The following is a 21,423-nucleotide window of genomic DNA, read 5'->3' as shown; positions in this document are numbered from 1 at the left end:
AATTCTCAAAAAAATGAAAGCATAAAAGGAAGTTCCCTAATAATATTTTAAGAATTTTATGAAGCTTTTAAAAAATATTTTATATTTTGCTCAAACATATTTGGAAAGCACTTTTATATTTTGCGAAAGCTTTTGAAAAAATTTTCCTTTAAATGTTAAAAAGCTTAAAAAATTTTTGTTTAAAGAAAAAACTTTTTACATTTGTTATAAAAAGAGTTTTTTTTCATATTTGTTAAAAAGCTTTAATGATAGCTTTTTATATTTGTCAAAACACTTAAGAGACTTCTTTTAACATTTCTCCAAAAGCTTTTTATAGGTTAAACATTTTTCAATTTTATGAAGAGAAATTAAAAAAAAAAGTTTTTATGTTTTTTGAAAGTTTTTAAAAAAAGCTTTTGTAACCTACCTTTAAATGTACCTTGAAAAGCTTCAAAAAGAGCCTATTATATTTGTTAAAAAGCTTTAAAGAGCTTTTTATATTTGATATTAGTTTTTAAATGCAAAGAAATTCTATAATTTTTAAACAGTCTTGCAAAAAAGCTTTCTGAATAAGCTTTTTTAATATGCTTTTTTGTAAAATTTAAAAAGCTTTTAAAACAAATATAAAATTTGTGTTAAGCCGTAATGAAAAGTTGTTGAAAATATTTTTTAAATTTAAAGTTTTCATATATATTAAGAAAGCTTTTTGAAAAGTTTCTAAAAAAATGTGTAAATTTTATAAATGAAGTATTTTTTGAAAGCTTATGTAAAAGGCTTTATATATTAATTAAACAGATTTTTTCAAGCTTTAATGCTCAAAAGCTTTTGTGAACTTTTTTAGCTTAAAAAGCTTTTTCAAGGAATTCCTAAAAACACATTTATTAACTTTAAAAAATGTATGTAATAAAAGTTTTTCAACAAAAACTTGTTTAATGTGTTAAAGCTTTAATTAAAGCTTTTTTACGTTCGGAAGCTTTACCACTGGAAACATTAAAAATTTCAATAAAGTGAAGAAAAAACTTTCTCAACTTCTCTTATTTCACAAAAATACCTTTAAAACTTGTAGAAAGCTTTTATTCAAACAATTTCCTTAAAAGCTTTAAGTTTTTTCTCTAATTTTGAAATAATTTCTTAGAATTTAAATCTCAACCATGATTTTAATTCCATTATTTTGCCAACCAATTGCTGCAATAATTCTTTGTATTTTCTTTTTATTTTATTTTTTGCCTTTTTTTCGTTTTATGTTCAAATTGTGACAGGCCTATTATGGCCGTATGCTGCTCGTGCATTCATTCGTTCATTTCATTTACTCTTTTGTTGGAAATAAAAATTTTATCTATTTGTTCTTTTTTTCAGTTTGGTTTGTCTTATATAAAGTAACATTATGTATTTTTGTTACTTATAGCATATGCAGGCTGGCTGGCACAGTGTAATGAAAACGTGGAAAATGTTCAAGAGCAAAAGAACAGTTTTGAAGAGGAAAAAACTTTTTCATTGATTGTTGTTCCCTAGAGAACAACTTTGTTTAGCGAAACTTTACTTGAAAGAATTTTTGTATGAATCATATAACCAATCCAACCACTGTGCCTTAGACTACTAGACATAAAACATAAATATTTTTTATCTTCAATTTAATTTTCTGCAAATATGTTAAAGCATTGAAGAAGAAGTTTGGAAAAAACATAAAAATATGTTAGAAAACCAACAGCCTTTGGTAATTTCTCATCGTGGTAGAAGGCGGTTGTATAGGATTGGTTTTTTTTGTATATTTCGGCATAATAATTCTTTTGAAAAGAATGCGTAGAAAAACTTTCGCTGCCATAAGTTCTGCTATAAGAATTTATCTTTTTGTTTTTTGCACAATTCTAACAGATTATAAAATTTATGTATTTTATGCTTGAGACAATGACCGGACCTTTAAAACGTTTATGAGAAAAATATGGAAAAAAATACTAAAAAATTATTTGTATAAAAAGAATTTGATTATAAATATTATTAAATGGAATTTCATTGAAAATGGATTTAAAAAGAATTAAAGAAGATTTTATATTTAAACAATTAATGCTATGTTAAACACAAGCCATAAGCAAAATTAGATGGCTAGAAAATAACATTAAGTTTAGGGGGAAAAAAGGATTATTTTAAATATTTGTATGTACAAGTTTCAAAGAGGATTATGCATTAAAGTTATTTGGATTGTGGGGATATATTTTCTTGAAATTCAATATGTTGGAATTGTTTAAAGACACAATTTGACAAAATTTGTGGTAAACATAGTATGTAGATACATATTAATAACAATGAAATGATAAGTAGTACTAAATGCTGCAGAATTCATTCCAATCCTTTAATATTTTAGTTATACAAATTTTTATTACACCCTACACCACTATAGTTGTGGGTAGTAGTTCTACACCCCCTTAAAGTATACCAATCGGCTCAGAATCACTTTCTGAGTAGGTTAGCTCCTAACTAAATAGCTATATATTATTTTATCGTATCTATCTATCTATCTATCTATCTAGCTATCTATCTATCTATCTATCTATCTATCTATCTATCTATCTATCTATCTATCTACTATCTATCTATCTATCTATCTATCTATCTATCTATCTATCTATCTATCTATCTATCTATCTATCTATCGATACTATCTATCTATCTATCTATCTATCTATCTATCTATCTATCTATCTATCTATCTATCTATCTATCTATCTATCTATCTATCTATCTATCTATCTATCTATCTATCTATCTTCTATCTAATCTTCTATCTATCTATCTATCTATCTATCTATCTCTATCTATCTCTCTATCTATCTATCTATCTATCTATCTATCTATCTATCTATCTATCTATCTATCTCTATCTTCTATCTTATATCTATCTATCTATCTATCTATCTATCTATCTATCTATCTATCTATCTATCTATCTATCTATCTATCTATCTATCTATCTATCTATCTATCTATCTATCTATCTATCTATCTATCTAGCTATCTATCTATCTATCTATCTATCTATCTATCTATCTATCTATCTATCTATCTATCTATCTATCTATCTATCTATCTATCTATCTATCTATCTATCTATCTATCTACTATCTATCTATCGATCTATCTATCTATCTATCTATCTATCTATCTATCTACTATCTATCTATCTATCTATCTATCTAATCTATCTCTCTCTATCTATCTATCTAGCTATCTATCTATCTATCTAATCTATCTATCTATCTATCTATCTATCTATCTATCTATCTATCTCTATCTATCTATCTATCTATCTATCTATCTATCTATCTATCTATCTATCTATCTATCTATCTATCTATCTATCTATCTATCTATCTATCTATCTATCTATCTATCTATCTATCTATCTATCTATCTATCTCTCTATCTATCTATCTATCTATCTATCTATCTATCTATCTATCTTCTATCTATCTATCTATCTTGGTTCATTTCTTTGTTTCGTTTTAAAGTGAGCGTGTTTAGGCAGACGCACAGACGGATTAGCTAGATCGACTCAGAATTTGATAAGGACCTAGAATATATATATATACTTGGTTGGGTCTCAGATGAATATTTCTTGGTGTTGCACACGGAATGATAAATTTATATATAACCTCTATCACCACTGATAGTGGTGGAAGGTATAATAATCCACATTTTAAACACATAGTCACTAGTGTAGGGTCATATGGTAGGTTATGCCCGATTTTAATTTAAAATATTGACTAGAATATTTGTTGTTATGATAAAATAAACCACCCTATTGTGCTTATAAGAAGTTTGCTTCCTTATATGTACATACTGGTGGTCGGTAATATCAGTAATATACATTATCATGGGAGTGGTCATGTTGTAACCTTCCCTTTTGGTGAGGTTCTCCTAGCATATAAAATTATGAACGAAATATTTAACATATTATGGTAAAAACACTGAAAAAAAACCTTTTTATCGCATAATCCATTTCATCGAATACTGATGTAAGGGAATCCATTTTGGGAAATGAGATCTTAGAATAAACAAAGCTTTTTTGGACCGCCTTAATGTACATATATCCTTGTTAAAAGTTTCATTAAACATTACAAATTTTATTCATTTGTATTATATTCTTTATTGTATTTATTCACATGAATATGAGAAAAGCACGAAAAAAAGAAGGAAAAATGAACAAGAGAAACATAAAAATAGCATTTATATTTATTTAATTCACATTTAACAAAAGAATACAAATAACAGCGAAATTACTTAACACCATTTTGCGAGTAAGTACAAACATACATACATATGTACATTTATAATAATGTAATTCAAAAACAAAGCACTAAATAACAAAAAAGCTTTTTATACTTGAAAAGTACTCAGTTACAGGGGTACTTTTTCAATAATAAGGAAGCTTTTGTTATGTAACAATAATGATCTCTCATATGTAGCTACCTTAAAGTATAAAGCTTTTTTAGTTAATTTAAATGGTCGTCTGTCGCTCCATTATAAACCTTGCAATTAAGCTATTAATAGCAAATTTTAGAAATTCTCTGACTTTTTCGGGCCAAAGGTGAAATTTCTTAAAGTTTTTAAAAAATCGTTTGAATATTAAGCTAATTCCTTAAAAAATGTCCCTAAATTATTTACACCATTACAATCTAAGTAACTGTATATACAAATACATATGACGTAGTTTCAAACATTTAACACTTTTAACAATTAAGAGAAATTTTTAAATACATTTTTGTACACTCTCGTGCAATATGTATTCATTGTACATGACACAAAACTATAAAACATAATTTTGACATTTACAAGTTTTTTCTTTCAAATCCATTGTTGTTTCTAGAAGAATTATTATGTTTAAACAAAAAATAAAATAAATGCATTTAGTTCAACTTAAAAAACACTTAGGAGAAACAAGCAAATGTAAATTATACAAATAAAAAAGTAGACATTTATTTGCTGGAAATGCAATTATTGTCTTAAAAATTATTTCTTACACATGAATGTCTCACCTGTACTGGCAGTTTTTCCTAATAGACCTGCTTCGATAAGTGTTGCATGTAGAATAAGTTAAACATTTTTTTTTTTTGTAAAAAATTAAATAGAAAAGGAAATATTAATGTACTTAATTGCAGTTTTAATTAATGGATACTTAATTTAATTAAATAATTTAATAAATAAAATATTTTATAAAATAAGTGTAAATAGTTTATAGATTTAATTTTATGGGACACAGAGTTATAGAAAACCACCTCAGAGAGATGTATGCTTTCTATAAAGGGCTTTTCAATAAAAAACTATATCTAATTTTTCCATAAAAGTTTTTCAGAGGGAAAATTTTAATATATAAACAAGTAATAAAGTCAGACAGACAGACATACAGACAGACAGACGAACGGACAGATGGACGGACATAGCTAAATCGACTAAGAAAATGATTCTAAGCCGATTGGTATACTTTAAGGTGGGTATAGGACCAATGTCATTGTGTGTTGCAAACAACAGCACAAACCCAATATAACCTCCCCTAAAGTGGTGTAGGGTATAAAAACATACGGATATTTTTTGAAAACGCTTTTTATGATGAAATGCTTTCATATAGAAAAAAGAAAGAAATCTTTTGCGTATAAAAAGCTTAGACATAATAAGCTTTTGCAGTGGGAAAGTTACTCTGTATCAAATCTCTATATATATAAAGCTTTTTATCGCAATATTAAATAGGATTTATTGAAAAGCTTTTGTAAAAAGAATCTTTTTCTGAAAAAGTTTTTAGAACGGAAGCTTTCAAATATAAAGGAAAATCTTAAAAAAAAGCTTTTATTTAAAAAAAGTTTACAGATGGAACTCTCTTCATTAAAAAGCTTTTGTACATCAATAATTTTTCTAAAGAAAGCTTTTCCAGAGGAATAAAGAGGTTTCCAATTTTCTTAAAAAAGCTTTTACATAAAGAAAACTTGAGAAAACTTTTTATGGAACTGTCTTCTATAAAATGCTTTTGTATATCAAAATTTTTCCCAAGAAAGCTTTTACAGAGGAATAAAGAGGTTTCCTCTTTTCTTAAAAAAGCTTTTACATAAAAAAACACTTTAGAAATCTTTTTATGGAACACTTTTTAGAAAAATCTTAACATCTTTTGAGATGGAAACTATTTTATACTATACAAAGCTTTTGCAATAGAAAAATTTTTAGTTCAATTTCTATAGAAAGCTTTTCAAGTAAAATATTTTATAGAAAACGTTTGATTAAAAATGGACAACTTTTGCAGGGGTAATGTTTTTCCGTTAAAGCTTTTGAAGTTTTTGAAACTATATTTTATAAAGCTTCGAAAAAAAAATTTAAATTTTATATAAAAACCTTGCAATCATATATAAAGAACAAATTTTCATATGAAAAACTTTTATATAAAAACATATTCCACTACTATAAAAAGCTTGCTTTCACATAAAAATGCATATAAAAAACTTTTACATAAAATTTTGATAAAAATTGGAAAACTTTTTCAGGGGTAATGTTTTTCCATTAAAGCATTTGAAGTTTTTGAAGCTTTCATTTATAAAGCTTCGAAAAAAACAAAAATTTCATATAAAATCATATACATAGAAAAATTTTCATATGAAAAACTTTTGTATAAAAAGCTTTTACACTACTATGAAAAGCTTGCTTTCACATAAAAAATGCACATGAAAAACTTTAATATAAAAAGCCTTCCTAAAAGTTTCCTGAAGGAAGAAATTGTTGAAAAAAAAAAACAATATATTTACAAAATCTTAGCGTAGGGACAACTTTTCTTTACAAAAATTTTGCAAAAGTATATTTATTATAATAAAGCTTTTGAATAGAATCATTTTATAAAAAAAACTTATCAAAATAAAAAAGCTTTTTGGGTAATAGCTTTCAGAACGAAAGCTTTCGAATATAAAGCTTTTAAATAGTAAAAGTTTGTACAGAAAGTTTTTAAACAAATATCTTTGTATAAAAAGCTTTTTCAATAAAATTTTTGAATGGAAAACTTTTCATATAAAATACTCTTTAAAATGATAAATCTTTTATCAGAATGTCCTTTAGAAAACATTTTGAAAGTGAAATGTTTTATAGAAAACTTTTCAAAAATGATATGTTGTAAGGGGAGATATTTCAGAACAAAATTTGTCAAAAAAAATTTTCATACACAAACATTTTTATACAAAAAGCTTCTTTGAATATAAATTTTCTATAGAAAGCTTTTGCGAAAAGCTTTTGTTTCTATTGAAGCTTCTCAGAAGAAAAACAATGTATGTATATAAAGAAAAGCTTTTACTTAGAAAACTTTTTTACAGGCAAGCTTTTTCATTGATAATAAAAAAGAAGCTTTTGTTGAAAGAAGTATTTTCTATAAAAGAACATTTTTAAATTACAAAATTTTCACATAAATCTCTAAAAGAATACTTTTTACGATGAAAAAATCCTTTTAGAAGTTTTGAAATATTTTCTAGAAATATAAACGATGACAATAGTTTTACCAGCACTCCTCCAAATTTTAAAAAAAAGTTGTTTAATATTAAAAAAATTCTTGACAGTTTTCTGCACGAGCAGTTTGCATTTATATTGATCCCATAATTTTATCCTGAGCTGTTGGTATAAATAAAGTGTCAACATATATACAAAATAGTTTACAAGGGTGTAAACAAACAACAAGTAAATGAAAGTGTTGTTGTAGTATGTGTTTAAAATACAATATTTTAATTAAATGATTTTAAAAAATATCATTACAATTAAGTTTAAGTAAACTATACAAAAAGAGATATATTACTAGCTCACACTTATAGATTTTCACTCCCACTACCACAATTTATGTACATACATATGTATGTATACGTATTGTCTGTACAATACAATGCATGTATTTTCTCTTGAACTATGAGTTAATACCACTTGTATTATCCAAGTAAAGGTAGGACTGCAAAAAAAAAACACAACAACAACATAATGTTTTGTGGTCTGAGGGATTACAATTATTGTATTTACAATATCCGGCAATCAACAACCAATGATGTATGGTCATGTGCACAAGCAGGATATGTAAGCATGTATCCTTTAGCCAGGATATTTATATGTATATGTTTATCTGCACACTCACACACATTGTATGCGTAAAAAGTGTAAAGTAATGTTTTATAATTTTCTTCACATACAAACATATTATATACTATATATTATAAAATCGGATTAAAAACTTAATACAAGCTTATTATTACAACATTATGCACAAAAAAAAAAAACGAATTAAATAAAATAATACTTTCTGTCTACCAAGTATTAACTTTTCGTTCAAGTGTGTTAATTGACATGTGGTCAAAAAATATGAAAACAAGGGATCAATTTATAACATACATGATTGCACAAGTCGTATTTTGTGTGTGTGTGTGTGTGTTTAAGTGTGAGGAAATTCTCTTTTTGTTATCCTAAGTAATTGCTGATAGTTACGACTTATTTTCCTAAGTACTTAAACATGTTATTTTCTTAAACTTAATGGGAATTATATTTAAATTTTCCATTTAAAAGTTCTTGGTAAACAAATCAATGCAACTTACACAATAAGGCGGCTGTATTTGTCAACTGGGCACTGCCCGGATTAGTGGCAGCATTTGTCAATGAGGGTTGTGTCATGGCTGCCAGAGCAGCTAAGTTTTGTACAGTCATAGGAGGTAGAAGACCAGCGGCTGCAGCAGCAGCTGTGGCAGCTGCTGTATCTGCAGTATTTGTTTGTGCACCCAAACCTGCAAAAAATGTAGAAATGTAAATAAATTTTCAATGTAAAAAAAAAGAGAAAAACTTCGCAAATCAAAGCCAATAAATCTAAATCACAGAACGAGCAAAAAAGGGAAGTATACCGAAAAACCCTATAGAATAAAACATTTTCAATGGAACACTTTGCAAAGAGGAACAATTTCTGAGGGAAATTAATTGAAGACAAGTTATCTACAAGAAACAGAAACTGTCTGCCATAAAAGTTGTCTATGTAACTTTTATCTCTAAGAAAGCTCTTTTTAAGAAAGCTTTTCTTTAAAAAAAATTTAAAATAGAAAGTTTTTTTATAGAAATTATTTTAAACATAAATATTTTCTATAGAAACCTTTTAAGATAGAAAGCTTTTTTTATAGAAAAAGCTTAAAACAAAAAACTTTAAAAGACAGAAAGCTTTGTTAGAGAAAATTTTATAAACAGAAAGCTTTCTTGTGTAAAACTTTGACTTGTAAAAAATTATCTACAAAGAGATAGAAAACTTGTTATACATAGACAACACCTATGACAGCTTTTACATAGAAAATTTCTAAGAAAGCTGTATTTAAGAAGACTTTTAGAAAAAACTTAAAAAAAAGCTTTTTTTTAAAAAAGTTTTAAAATAGAAAGCTTTTTTTTAGAAATTATTTTAAACTGAAAAAGTTTCTATAGAAACCTATTAAAATAGAAAGCTTTTTATGGAAAACTTTTAAGACAAAAAGCTTTTCTAAAGAAATTTTTAAAGACTTCTCTATAGAAAACTTTTAACACAGAGAGATTTTCTATAGAAGGCTTTTAAAACAGTATGATCTTTTTTACAGAAAACTTTTTAGCAGAAAGCTTTAGGACAGAAATCTTTGTTATAGACAACTTTTGCAACAGAAAGCTTTTTAATGGAAAATTTTAAAGAAATTTGTATAGATTTTTTTTAAGACAGATAAATGTTCTTAGAAACAGACAACTTGAAAACCTTTAAATTAGAAATCTATTCCATAGAAAAGCTTTAAGACATAACTTTAAAACAGAAAGCTTTGTTACAGAAAATTTTATAAACAGAAATTTTTCTTGTTTAAAACTTTAAGACAGAAAGCTTTTATATGATAAGTTTTAAGACTGAAAGCTTTTCTATAGAAAACTTTTAGGATAGAAAACATTTCTATGGAAACCTTGATGATAAAAAGCTTTTCACTGAAAACATTTATGAATGAATTCTTTTCTATAAAAACAAAAGAAAGCTTTTCTATAGAAAATTTTAAGACAAAAGGCTTTTCTATAGAAAACGCTTAAGATAGTAAACATTTCAATGGAAACCATTTAAGAAAGACAGCTTTTCTAGGAAAACAACCATTTAGAAGGAAATTTTGCTTCATTTATAATAGAAAGATTATCCATAGAAAACTTTTAAGACAGAAAGCTTTTCAAAAGAAAACATTTCAGTCAGAAAACATTGATGTATAAAACTTTTAATACGAAAAGCTTTTCTATACATTACTTTCAAGAAAGAAAGTTTTTCTATTGAAAATTTCAAAACAAAAAGCCTATCTATAGAAGACAAAAAACTTTATATACAAAAATTAGAAACTCTTATAAAGAAAACTTTATTATAGGAAGCTCTTAGGTCAAAACTTTTGAAGGCAAAAAAAACTTTGACTTGCAAAATAAAGAACTTATTGCATAAAACGTTTAGATAGAGATAACAAAGGTTTTTCCAAGAAAACTGTTCAAAAAGAAAGCTTTTCTATTTTTCAAATGCATAAAACGTTTCAGAAAGGGATAACAAAGGTTTTTCTAAGAAAGCTTTTCAGAGAAAACTAATTTAATTTCGGTTGACTTCCCCTTTTTGCCTTTGCAGTGAAAAATCATTATTACTACATACTACTACCAACTACACTACACACAGTACCTTGCAATAGCTGCTGTTGTAAACCGACTGCCTGCAATTGTTGCAACAACTGCAATGATGCTGGCGTTATAGCATCTGCGCCCAAAACAGGACTCGCCTGTTGGGGTGGATTGGGTAGCATGGGCGTCGAAACCGTTGTCGCTGTTTGACCCAAAGGTATATTAATATTCGTCGCCAAATTCCACAGATTCGCCTGGATTTGTTGAATTTTCTTTTGTTCCTTTTCCTTTTGGGTATCGGCGAATTTCACAACTAATGGTGAAGTGCAGCCTTCCATAGTTTTATTTTGATTTAAAGTCTAGAGTGTGGCAAAAGAAAAAAAATAGATAAAATTATAAAAAAAAGTGGAAAGAAAATAAAAAAAAACATGAATATCAAATCTAGTTTTACAAGGTTTATACGAGAGTTAGTTATTTGTTGTTAGTGGTGGTGATGGCGTTTGTCGTTTGGTCGGTCAAAAAAACTAAAGTGTGTTTTTAGGCAATAAATTTTCAGTTGCATTTTAAGTTTTTTTATAGCATATTTCCATATTTTTAAGTCTAAACAAAAAGTGTATATTCTGTCAGTTAACAGTTTGTAAAATGCAATTTAAGATTTTTCTTTTTTGGTTCGTTTTCGTTTAGCATAAATGTTTTTCCTGTTGGTCCTTATGGTTGTTTAGGGATTTGTTTTTTCTTTTCTGTGTTATTTATACAAAAATTTTTGAAATTTACTACTTTAATCGCTGATATCGCTGCGTGTTTTGTGGCAAACGTCACAAATGCACACCCTTTACTTTGACCGTTTTGATCACGCAACACCGTACACTCTTCGATCGCACCGTGCACTTCAAATAATTTACGTACGTCGTTCTCGTTCAGTTTCTTATTTAGCATGCCAACAAACAGTTTGCGTTCTGTAAAGAAAAGAGAACAATGTTTTATGAATTAGTTTGAAACATATTTTTGAATAGAATTATAAATTGTTTTTGCAAAATAATAAATAAAATTGAAGAGATATATTTTGAAAATAAAGAGAAAGAAAAACTTTTTCTATAAAAAAATTTCAAGGTAGAAAGCTTTTATGTAGATTTCTTCTTAAAAGCATATCTATAAAAAAGAAACTACGAAGACTGAAATATTTTCTTTAGAAAACTTTAAAAACGACGGTTTATTACGTCAAACACTGAAAGCTTTCCTTTAGAAAACTTTAAAGTTGAAAGTTTTATAGAAAAACTTTTTTCTCGAAAACGTTATATGTTGAAAGCATTTCTATAGAAAATTTTAGAGATTAAAAACTGTTTTATAAAAAAAATGTTTAGAGACTTAAAGCTTATCTTTACTTAACTTTGAAAACTACAAGCTCTCTATAAAAACTTCAATGACTGAAAGTTTGTTTAAAGCAAATTTGAAACAGAAGCTTTTTTATAGAAACGGGATGCTATTCCATAGAAAACATTCAAAACTTAAAGTTTTATATAAAAGAACTTTAAGAACAAAGTGCACTTCTATATAAAAAGTGAAGATTGAAATATTTTCTATAAAAAACTTTATAGGCTTAAAGCTTTTCTATAAAAACTTCCAAGACTGAAAGCTGACTGAAAAACATTAATGACTAAAAGCATATAAAATAAAGATTGAAAGCTTTACTACCCAAATAGTCTTTTAAAACCAACAATAAAAATGTTGAAAGAATAAAAGTTTTTAATGCAAGTTTATAGAAAACAGTAGGGACTAAAAGCTGTTCCATACTCTATTTAAAACACCGAAAGCTTATCTATAGAAAACATTAAAAACTTAAAGCTTTAAAGATTGAAGGCTTTTATATAGAAAACTTTAAAAACTAGAAGTTGTTGGAAAGATTTTTATTAACAGCTTCAAATATTGAAAACTTCCTTCACACAAACTTTGTACAAAACTTTAAAAGATTTTTTTTAAAGAAAAAGCTTATCTATACAAAACATTTCTAAAGATAGATTCTATAATTGAAAACTTTTCGATAGCAGCTATGTATTTGTTTAGAGAAACAGAAAAGTTTATCATAGAAAGCTTTTGAGATGGGAAGCTTTTCTATAGAAAATGTTTAATATTGATAACTTTACTAAATAAACTTTGTAGAAAACTTAAAAGAAGGTTTTTTTATAGAAAAAGCTTTTCTATACAAGACATTTAAAACTTAAAGTTTTAAAGAGTTGTTGTTTTAGTTGTTTTAAAGCTTTTAATTAAAATTGAAAATTTTTTTCACACAAACTTTGTATAAAACTATAAACACGGAAGACTTTGATAGAAAAAGCTTATCTATACTAAACATTTAAGAAAAAAGCTTTCCTTTACTCAATTTAAAACTCTTTTAAAACCAAAAACTTTTCTAAAGAAAGAGTCTAAGATCGAAAACTTTTCGATAGCAGCTATGTATTTGTTTATAGAATCAGAAAATTTTGCTATAGAAAGCTTTTAAGATGGAAAGCTTTACTATAAAACACTTTTTAATATAGAAGACTTTTAAGACCAAAAGCTTTTAGATAACTTTTCAGCAGAAAACTTTTCAATAGAAAAGTTTGCCATAGAAAGCTTTGAGATGGAAAGCTTATCTATACAAAATGTTTAATATTGATAACTTTACTATAAAACACTTTTTAATATAGAAAATTTTAAGGCCGAACACTTTTAAATAATTTTTCAGCAGAAAACTTTTCAAACAAAAACTCATTCATGCAAAAGCTTTCATTAATTAAATAATTCATCCTATATTTAATTTTTTAATTAAAATTTTAAAAATTAATTCATCAAACTAACTGAAAACCAAATAACCTTAACGTTGTTTCTTCAAACTATTGTTAAGCGAGCTCAGTAAAGGAAGTAGTAAAAAATCATTACTATGAAGGCCAAATATATCCACTAAAAATGCTGTGCGATATAATAAACAGCTGGAAAATGAAAATCAAAAACATGAACGAAAATCATGAAAATGAAACGCATTTATTATTAAATTTAATTCAGTAATGCAGGATAATTTTGAGCAAATTTACGTTACATGCTTGTAGAAAAACGATGAAGGAGAGAGAAAGAGAGAGATGAAAAATATTTAAATTTTTATGTTAAGCACTCATAAAGTATTTATGAAATTTTTATGCACATTTTCAAGCACTTTGCACACTGACTTTGTAAGTGAAAATTTATACAAATGAGAATTTGTATGTAAGTAAAGAATACCAGCTGTTCTATATAAGGTATTATGGTAGCACTTGTAATTGAATAGATTTTATATATTTTTGGATTCTTTTTCAAAATTTTGTACTTTTTGGTTATGCCAGTATTAAGGCGTTAGTTACTTTATTGTCCACAAGTAGTCAAGTGGGTAGTCAGTTCTTACTTTAAACTGATATGCCGGTATCGTAATTTAGAGACTAGATAATACGGGGTAATACGAAGATTTAGGCATTAGCCACTTTATTGGCCACTAGTAGTCAAGTGTGTAATCAGTTGTCAGTTTAAACAGATATGGCTTTATCGTACTTTAGAGACAAGATAGTTCGGGACAATCACCAACCAACCTGCAATGCTTAAGGTAGTTATATAAATATGTTTAAATCTGTTGGTAAATATATATATAGTAAAGTGCTCTTAGTTTTACTATTCGCCAGTAAAAGTAGAGAAAAAATTCTACAAAAATTCTCTTTTACACTTTTGCTGAATTTTATTAAAAAATAATATGGCAAAATGAAAATAAAAAAAAAAACTTAAAATGTTTTAATTTTCACGCCCAGCCAAAGAACAGTTGTAGTAAAATCAACAATTGCTTATAATATGCAAAAAATATTAAATTTTTTTTTCACCATCACCATCAACAGTAATTGTGGACCTTATTGAATAATGTAGAAAAAAACCCAAGAAAAATAAACCTTGAGCGTATATGTATGTATGTTTTCTCCCCTCTTTAGAATTTTCATTGTAATATTTTAATCTTAAAATAAGCTAAATGTGAATTTTATTACATTAATTTATAAATATTCTTTATTTTCTTTTTTTCTACTGATTGCCACAACTCATCTCCGTTTATTACTGCAACTGTTGGCTGGCTGCCTTTGCTATAGTGTTTATTTTTCTTCTCACTTTTCACACGGTTTCATCAGCAGCTTTAGGGGTTTTTTTGTAACTTTTGTATTGAAATCCTCATTCATAAGTACAACATTTACTATAACATCTTCTAGAACAAACACCATCTAAAATACAATACTTATTAAGATCTTGGTTTTTTTTTCTTTGGCTTCATAAAAAATTCATTGCTATTTTTTTTTTTTTGGCTTTTTTTTCATTCTTTATTGAATTTTAACCTTAATTGTAAAAAAAATCATACTTTTATTTGTAAATTTGTTAACTAAAAAAAGCAGCTGAAAAAAAAAGAAACTGTAAAATAAGTCATGCATTTAAGAACAAATTAATGAACATATACTTCAAGTACAAGTACGTGTATTAAATAGAGTTGTGGCAGCTAAAATTCAAAAGTAAAATACAAATATTTGAATGCCATTGTGAAGGTCTTGTGGGTTTTGTTGATGCGAAAATTGCAGTTATATAATAAAACATTTTAAACTCGAAAAAATTTGTTGAATGTAAAGTAAAATATTTGAATTAAAATCTTTTAAATTGTTTTATTTTTCAATAGAAAAGTTTTAAACTGAAAACTTTGTAGGCAGAAAGGTTTTCCATATATACATTTTAAGACAGAAAGCTTTTCCATAAAAGCTTTTAATACCAAAAATAGAGAAAACTTTCAAGACAGAAACCCTTTTTATTAGAAAACATTTAAGATAGAATGATTTTCTTTTAAAATACGAATTTTTCTATTGGAATTGTTTAATACAGAAAGCTTTTCTATTGAAAGCTGTTAAAGTCATATACTTTAAAAGAAACAAAGCTTTTGTATAAAGTAAAAATTATATTTATAGAAAACTTTAAGATAGAAAGTCTTCACGTGAGAACATTTAAGATCAAAAGCTTTTCTATTAAAAGAATTTGGAATAGAAAGCTCTTCTATGAAAAGTTTTTTTAAAAAAAGTTCTTCTAAAGAAACCAATAAATTATTATTTTAAAAACTTTTGAGACAGAAATTTTTCTATAGAAAATATTATAAAAAAACATTTAACAAAGTAAGTTTTTCTTTAATGAAACTAAGCTTTAAAAGAAACAAAGCTTTTGTATAAACAACTTTTAAAGTAAAAATTATTTCTATAGAAAACTTTAAGACAGAAAGTCTTCATTTAAAAACATTTAAGAAAAAAATATTTTCTATTAAAGGAATTTGGAATAGATAGCTCTTCTATGAAATGTTTTTTTTTTAAGCTCTTTTATAAAAGACAATAAATAGCAACATTTTAAAGTAAAAAAGCTTTTCTATAACAAACTTTTAGGATCAAATACTTTTCTATGAAATACTTTTAGGATCAAAAGTTTTTTTGTTACAAACTTTTAACACTAAAAGCTTTTATATAACAAACTTGTAAGAGTATACAACAATTTTAAGACTGAAAGTTTTTCTGCATAAAGCTATTAAGATGGAAAGCTTTTCTGTATATAACATTAAAGAAAGGAAACTCTTCTTTAGCAAACTTTTAATACATAAAGCTTTTTATCGAAAACGTTAAAGACAAAAAGGTTTTGTGTAGAAAACTCTGAAGAAAACTAAGAAGTTTTTTAATAATCTTTTAAGACCTAAATCTACAAATTTCAAAATACAAAACTGTTCTACAGAAAGCTTTAAGGAACAACAACTTTAATAGAGAGAAAGCTTTTATATTGAAACCGAATGCTTAACTATTCAATACTTTTAAAACAGAAATCTCTTCTATAGAAAATGTTGAGACAGAAAACTTTAATGACAAAAAGCTTTTCTACAGAAAACATTTAATGCAGATAGCTTTTATATAGAAACATTTTTAGATTAAAAACTGTTCTAAAAAAAGACATTTAAAAGAAATACTTTTAAGACAGAAATCTTCTCTATAATAAAGTAAAGTATGGACAATTAACTAAAGGTATGATCACACCTATGAAATATTTGACAAAAAAACAGCTACCCCTAAAAATAGTCACATTCCTATAGACATATCGTTGAACTTATCACTTAAGATTGAAGCACGTAATCAAGAAAATTAATTTGTCAAATATTTGATAGATGTGGACGTACTTACAAACTCAATGTTTGTAAGAGTCATATAAGTAATGACAGAAATATTATACATTTCAGAATAATGTACATATATAACAAAATCATTGATGTAGCTGCACAGACACCCAACTATAACCCATTGAATTGCATATTTAGTTTAGGTACTACGAGCTGATGCCTTGAAATATCATGCACATTCAAGTTTAATGCTAAAAATCTTCATACATGAATTAAATTTCATTAATGAACATTTGTTTATATTGCAAAGAAAAAATTGTTCATGATGATTATTTCCGTACTTATGAACAATTACAATTAAGTTAAAAGTTTATAATAAAAGATGACCCTGGTCTTGAAAACTTATAGTTTTCGTAATTAAAAATTAAAAAAATCATAACATTGATATTTTAAAAGTTTAGCTGTGGTTTTTTTTAAGTGTTTACCTCCAAAAAAAAAAAAATATATTATTAATTAAATTTAATAATCTTTAACATACTACATCCATATATTGAATAAATAAACATTAAATTGCAACATGCTACACATACTCTCATAAACGCAAACATAAAAAGAATTTTTATTTCACTGCATTTCCTATTTCCTGACACACATAAAAATAGCAAAATAAAAGAAAACACTGTTGCTTACACTCACACACACACACATTTATCGAATACTGGTATTATAAACATAAAACTGTTTTGAACGTTCATTTAAATTCATATGACGTTGCAGAATTTTGATTAGATTTTATTGTATTCGAGTCGAGAAGTCAAGCTATAGGAAAGACGTTCAAAAGGTACAAATAATAGTAAAATATTGTGGCATACATACAATATGTGCATAATACGGGAGAATATGTATGTTTGTATTATTTTGTAATGAAAATATATATATACATATAAACCGCAGAAATGTTTTCAACACCCAGTTTTTTTAAATCGCAGAAAGGGAGAAAGTCACAAGCAATCAGTTTGTAAAGTCTATGACAGATATATAAAAGGAATAAATAGTTATGTATATCATCTTGACAAATAGAAGAAAATTTTAAAGATAGAACTTGGACTATACTTCCTCAATTTTAATGTTCATTGAGGATTTGTTTCAAAGAAAATTTATTAGTTTTTGTAGACATTTCTTTCCTAATTTTTTAAACAAGTTTGGGCTAGATCAACAATTAAATTTTATTAATATTTATTCATATCTAAATACTAGAGGCAATTACCTTTCCATTGATGTATAATATGTATAACTTTGCTTTTATTATACTTTTAAAAAAATCGTTTCAAATAAAACCTCCCATAAAAAACTCTTTAATAATTGATGCCTATTATACACTTCTCATCTTTTCATATACCAAATTCTAATTGTTTAAAAAGCTTAAATGTTGTTGTTGTATTTGTATTTATCCATTTAGTAAACGAAAAAAGAAGAAAAGTAAAATTTTTAATGAAAAAATATTAAAATATTTTATTGAATATTTTATACCCTACACCAGTATAGTGGGGAGGGTATTATATGTTTGTGCTTGTAACGCATAAAAATATTGGTCATACCGATTCTTTTGAAAATGGTTGAAATCGATCCATTATTACACCTAGACCCCATACAACCTGACCTTCCGATTTGAGGTTTTTAACTCAAATATATTAACGTCAAAATGTTCTCTATTGATCATTAAATTTTGATATTGAAAGTGGGCAAAATCGGTCCATGAATTCACATATCCCCCGATAAAAATATACCCCCGGAATATTGTGTAAACAGGTTCAAAGAGTCATAAATTAGTTTGTTCGCAATTGCAATGACATTATCATTAATTAGATTTTTGTTTTCAGAAATTACATTCTGAAGTATGCCAGACATCGGACAATAATTGACCCTATCGCTCAAATAATGTTCCCTTCAAAAAATTACAATGTTCATTTCTTTATAGCTAGTTCTAGTTCAGTTCTAGTTCAGTTCTAGTTCAGTTCTAGTTCAGTTCTAGTTCAGTTCTAGTTCAGTTCTAGTTCAGTTCAGTTCTAGTTCAGTTCTAGTTCAGTTCTAGTTCAGTTCTAGTTCAGTTCTAGTTCAGTTCTAGTTCAGTTCTAGTTCAGTTCTAGTTCAGTTCTAGTTCAGTTCTAGTTCAGTTCTAGTTCAGTTCTAGTTCAGTTCTAGTTCAGTTCTAGTTAGTTCTAGTTCAGTCTAGTTCAGTTCTAGTTCAGTTCTAGTTCAGTTCTAGTTCAGTTCTAGTTCAGTTCTAGTTCAGTTCTAGTTCAGTTCTAGTTCAGTTCTAGTTCAGTTCTAGTTCAGTTCTAGTTCAGTTCTAGTTCAGTTCTAGTTCAGTTCTAGTTCAGTTCTAGTTAAGTTCTAGTTCAGTTCTAGTTCAGTTCTAGTTCAGTTCTAGTTCAGTTCTAGTTCAGTTCTAGTCAGTTCTAGTTTAGTTCTTCTAGTTCAGTTCTAGTTCAGTTCTAGTTCAGTTCTAGTTCAGTTTATTCAGTTCTAGTCAGTTCTAGGTCAGGTTCTAGTTCAGTTCTATTCAGTTCTAGTTCAGTTCTAGTTCAGTTCTAGTTCAGTCTTCGTTTCAGTTCTAGTTCAGTTCTAGTTTCAGTTCTAGTTCAGTTCGTTTCAGTTCTAGTTGCATTCTAGTTCAGTTCTAGTTCAGTTCTAGTCATTCTAGTTCAGTTCTAGTTCAGTTCTAGTTCCGTTCTAGTTCAGTTCTAGTTCAGTTCTAGTTCAGTTCTCGTTCAGTTCTAGTTCAGTTTCTTCTAGTCAGTTCTAGTTCAGTTCTAGTTCAGTTCTAGTTCAGTTTCTAGTTCAGTTCTAGTTCAGTTCTAGTTCAGTTCTAGTTCAGTTCTAGTTCAGTTCTAGTTCAGTTCTAGTTCAGTTCTAGTTCAGTTTGTCAGTTCTAGTTTCAGTTCTAGTTCAGTTCTAGTTCAGTTCTAGTTCAGTTCTAGTTCAGTTCTAGTTCAGTTCTAGTTCAGTTCTAGTTCAGTTCTAGTCAGTTCTAGTTCAGTTCTAGTTCAGTTCTAGTTCAGTTCTAGTTCAGTTCTAGTTCAGTTCTAGTTCAGTTCTAGTTCAGTTCTAGTTCAGTTCTAGTTCTCTAGTCAGTTCTAGTTCAGTTCTAGTTCAGTTCTAGTTCAGTTCTAGTTCAGTTCTAGTTCAGTTCTAGTTCAGTTCTAGTGTCAGTTCTAGTTCAGTTCTAGTTCAGTTCTAGTTCAGTTCTAGTTCTAGTTCTAGTTCAGTTAGTCTAGTTCAGTTCTAGTTCAGTTCTAGTTCAGTTCTAGTTCAGTTCTAGTTCAGTTCTAGTTCAAGTGTCTAGTTCAGTTCTAGTTCAGTTCTAGTTCAGTTCTAGTTCAGTTCTAGTTCAGTTCTAGTTCAGTTCTAGTTCAGTTCTAGTTCAGTTCTAGTTCAGTTTTAGTTCAGTTCTAGTACAGTTCAAGTTTAGTTCTAGTTTAGTTCTAGTTCAGTTCTAGTGCGATACGGACAAGTTTTATAGGAATCATAAACTTGTTACCACCAGGTTCTATGCAGAAGACTTTAAAGCTTATTGCTTGCTTAAAAATAAGTGTATGTCAAAGAATCTTAAGTTAGTTTTATTTAGGATTATATTGAAATTCATATCTGTATAAATCATTCTCTTAAAGCGCTGATGTCTTTCCGACATTCACACACACACATTTAACCAAATGCACAAAGTTCACTTTTCAATATATAGAAAATAGTTTTATGGTAAAAAAATAAGGAAAATCTAAACTGGATTCATGCACGCGACCTTAGAAAAATGTACGATACAATTTTGTGAAAAATAACACAAAACAATCACTAAGGTTCATAACGAATTTTAAGCACCTACATTGGTCAATAAAACTGATATCATAAATATAATAAAATTATTCTTTATAATAAACATTTAAGATAACTTCCTAAAATAAACAAAACTATATCCAAAATTCAGATAAATTTTAAAATTTAGTCAACTATAGAGCAACTGAAAAAAACTTGTTCAAATCCATTCCAGATTTTGTATGACAAAACTTTTGAATCAACAAATATACTCCCTATAACTTTATAGAAATCGTCTCTAAAATCATACAACCAAAACACTGTTTAACATGTGTAGAAATACCATGCATGCATAGAAATGTTATAACGAGAGTACAAGTTGGTAAAAAAAAACATATATAGAAAAAGGAAAAATGAAGGAAATTTTTATTGAAAATTGTTAAATGCAACCGACGGGTGCAACCAAGCATATTTGTGACATAAATATTACAGTATGTACATAGTTACAGCTACTGCAGCAGGCTGGGACGCTATGTATTGCCAATACATACATACGTATGTATAACACTGTTGTGACAGGTTCAAAATATTGCACCCTCTAAACGTTGGCAGAGACTTATATAAAAAATCATACATTTAAATTTTATGACAATAAGGCCATATTAACGTATATTAAATTTAAGAAATTTTAAGAAAATTTAAATTTCATTTGAAGATTTTAACTTGGAGAATATACTATGTATACGAGAGACTAGACCATAAATTGGAGACTAGACTAGATATAGGACTAGACTAGAGACCAGTACTGAGACTTAACTAGAGGCTAGACTAGAGATTAGATTAGAGAC

At 27.1% G+C, this 21,423-nt stretch overlaps 1 protein-coding gene across 1 annotated transcript in view; it reads right to left on the bottom strand.

Moving 5' to 3' along the window:
* Positions 1 to 21,423, bottom strand: part of LOC119612426 (CUGBP Elav-like family member 2) — a 68,511-nt gene that overhangs the window by 38,086 nt on the left and 9,002 nt on the right. Inside the window, 3 exon segments of the mRNA XM_037968232.1 lie at positions 8,568 to 8,753; positions 10,661 to 10,958; positions 11,374 to 11,555. Coding sequence (XP_037824160.1) covers positions 8,568 to 8,753; positions 10,661 to 10,958; positions 11,374 to 11,535 — 646 coding nt within the window. The 5' untranslated portion in view covers positions 11,536 to 11,555.

Source organism: Lucilia sericata, unplaced genomic scaffold (genome assembly GCF_015586225.1).
Source record: "Lucilia sericata isolate MDLA Ls3-8-SP2 unplaced genomic scaffold, ASM1558622v1 Contig001686F_arrow, whole genome shotgun sequence".
Classification (NCBI taxonomy): Eukaryota; Metazoa; Arthropoda; class Insecta; order Diptera; family Calliphoridae; genus Lucilia; species Lucilia sericata.
Note: the sequence above shows the minus strand (reverse complement) of the source record. Positions and strands in the feature narration are given on the sequence as shown.